A 1,824-nucleotide genomic window follows, 5' to 3' on the forward strand; every position below is an offset into this window, starting at 1 on the left:
TAAATCTGATAACACACTCTGTTTGATCAGACTACAAATTTGGTCATACACAGAGTTTGATCAGGCATTGAGCTTGATTAACCACTGCATTAGATCAGACATTGAGTTTGATCATTCACCAAGTTTAATCACACAATGTTTGATCAGACACTGCATGTGACCAGACACTGCATTTGACCAGATACTGAGTTTGATCAGACACTGAGTTTGATCAGACACTGAGTTTAATCAGATGCTGAGTTTAATCACATATTAACAAATGTAATAACTCTGTATAACAAACATGTCAAATGTCAAGGTTATCGCTGATGTCCACGGCTTCATCAAGTTCCTCTCGTGTTATGTCAACCACACCTTCCTGCTTCATCATCTCATCCTGCTCATCGTATTTCGCAACCAGCGCCTTGATGATTTTGCACCTGGGCGCATCACAATTGCACGGCGTAGGGTGATCCTCAGAGTCATCAGAATCATCGCCAATATCAAGCTCCACATCTTCTGCGCCATTCGTGTCCCCACCAGACATTTCCGGCAGCTCGGGCACCTCCAACAGTTCTATGGATATGTTATATCGCCGCTTGTTTTTCGTGTCCTGTGCAAGCTCCATGCGGCATTTGATGACATCGCCCTTGTCGATTAACAGAGGTGCAGGTAAATTGAACACCGTTTGCTTCCAGTGCGTTTCTTCTGCGAAGGGAGACGTAGACAGAATTAAACGCTTTCCTTCGCCCAATTCTGAGATGTCTGGTTCAAAAACCACATCAAACCAGCTTACAAATCCATGGGCTGTGCATGACTGGTGAATGTTAAAGTTAAAGTCTTTTTCAAAGGATTGGATATCTTCAAAGGTCACTGAGTGAAGGTCAAGAGTTAGGACTTCCTGTGCATCACACAGACAGGAAGTTGAGGTCACCGTGGTAATTGTTGGAGACTGAAGCGATTTGACGATAGCAGATGGAATAAGAGGTGAATAATCAAAGCCATAAACATCTTTCCAGAACTCAAACTTGTCTTGGTACATGGCTGCCAAGTTTACTGGTGCCAAAAAAAAGAGTAGCCTTTGATGGCAAAATGAATCCATCAGCCTTGAGTAGGGAATCTCTTGCATGGATTATAGAATCTAACATCGACTCGTGAAACAAGTAAAACCCCATCCATTCCGATATCAAAATGTCAGCTTTGACACCAGGGGGCAGCACCACATCCTCCACTTTCTTATGGATGACTTTGATCACGTTTTCAAAGCAATTTTGTTGAACAACAAGATTGCAAGCAGCAGCAATATCACTCGCTTCAACTGCGTAAACACTTTTAGCCCCAGCAGCTGCCGCAAACAGAGACAAAATTCCAGTACCAGCACCTACATCGACTACAACTTTGTCTTTAAACAATTTTTTGTTTTCCTCAATGAAATTCTTGTAGGCAAGAGTACGTGGTTTGTCCTTTAGCATGAGCTCATGAATGTCAAGGTCACTGTAACTCATAAAATAAACATCTTCTTCACAGCCATTCACATCCGGCTTTCTGCTGTCTATATCACAGTTATCTCCCTCGGCAGCCATATTCACAGGTTCTCAGGTCATCAAGACAAAGAAGCTAAGGACAGAAAGAAGAGAGACAACTGTAATTCAGTCATGTTTGCCTAGCCAGACTTTATAAAATATAATTTATTTCCACCTGTCTTCCACAAGTAAGTTGTGCTTATCTGTACATCTTGTTTGGAAAAGTTCATCAGTAAATTGCCAAAGGTTGATGGTTTATGCCAAGCACTCAAAACTGTCCAGCATTAATCAAACGTACAAACATGGAAATAAGCAGCAGCAA

General features: G+C 41.9%; 1 protein-coding gene across 1 annotated transcript; it reads right to left on the bottom strand.

Annotated features, from left to right (window-relative positions):
• Positions 1–286: 286 nt before the first annotated feature.
• Positions 287–1,562, bottom strand: LOC135463427 (protein arginine N-methyltransferase 1-like). The gene is made up of 2 exons (XM_064740687.1): positions 1,037–1,562; positions 287–744 (listed from the first exon to the last, which is right to left on the bottom strand). Exons 1-2 carry the CDS (start codon positions 1,560–1,562, stop codon positions 287–289), a joined length of 984 nt encoding a protein of 327 aa, XP_064596757.1.
• Between the last annotated feature and the right edge of the window lie 262 nt (positions 1,563–1,824).

Source organism: Liolophura sinensis, chromosome 3 (genome assembly GCF_032854445.1).
Source record: "Liolophura sinensis isolate JHLJ2023 chromosome 3, CUHK_Ljap_v2, whole genome shotgun sequence".
In the NCBI taxonomy this organism is placed as follows: Eukaryota; Metazoa; Mollusca; class Polyplacophora; order Chitonida; family Chitonidae; genus Liolophura; species Liolophura sinensis.

What these genes read in the sequence shown, in the direction of transcription:
- LOC135463427 (XM_064740687.1), bottom strand. Translation starts at nt 1,562, where the DNA reads ATGGCTGCCGAGGGAGATAACTGTGATATAGACAGCAGAAAGCCGGAT. An exon ending in TACTCTTTTTTTTGGCACCA is followed by an intron (nt 745 to 1,036) that starts GTAAACTTGGCA and finishes TTTTTGAACCAG; the next exon opens with ACATCTCAGAATTGGGCGAA.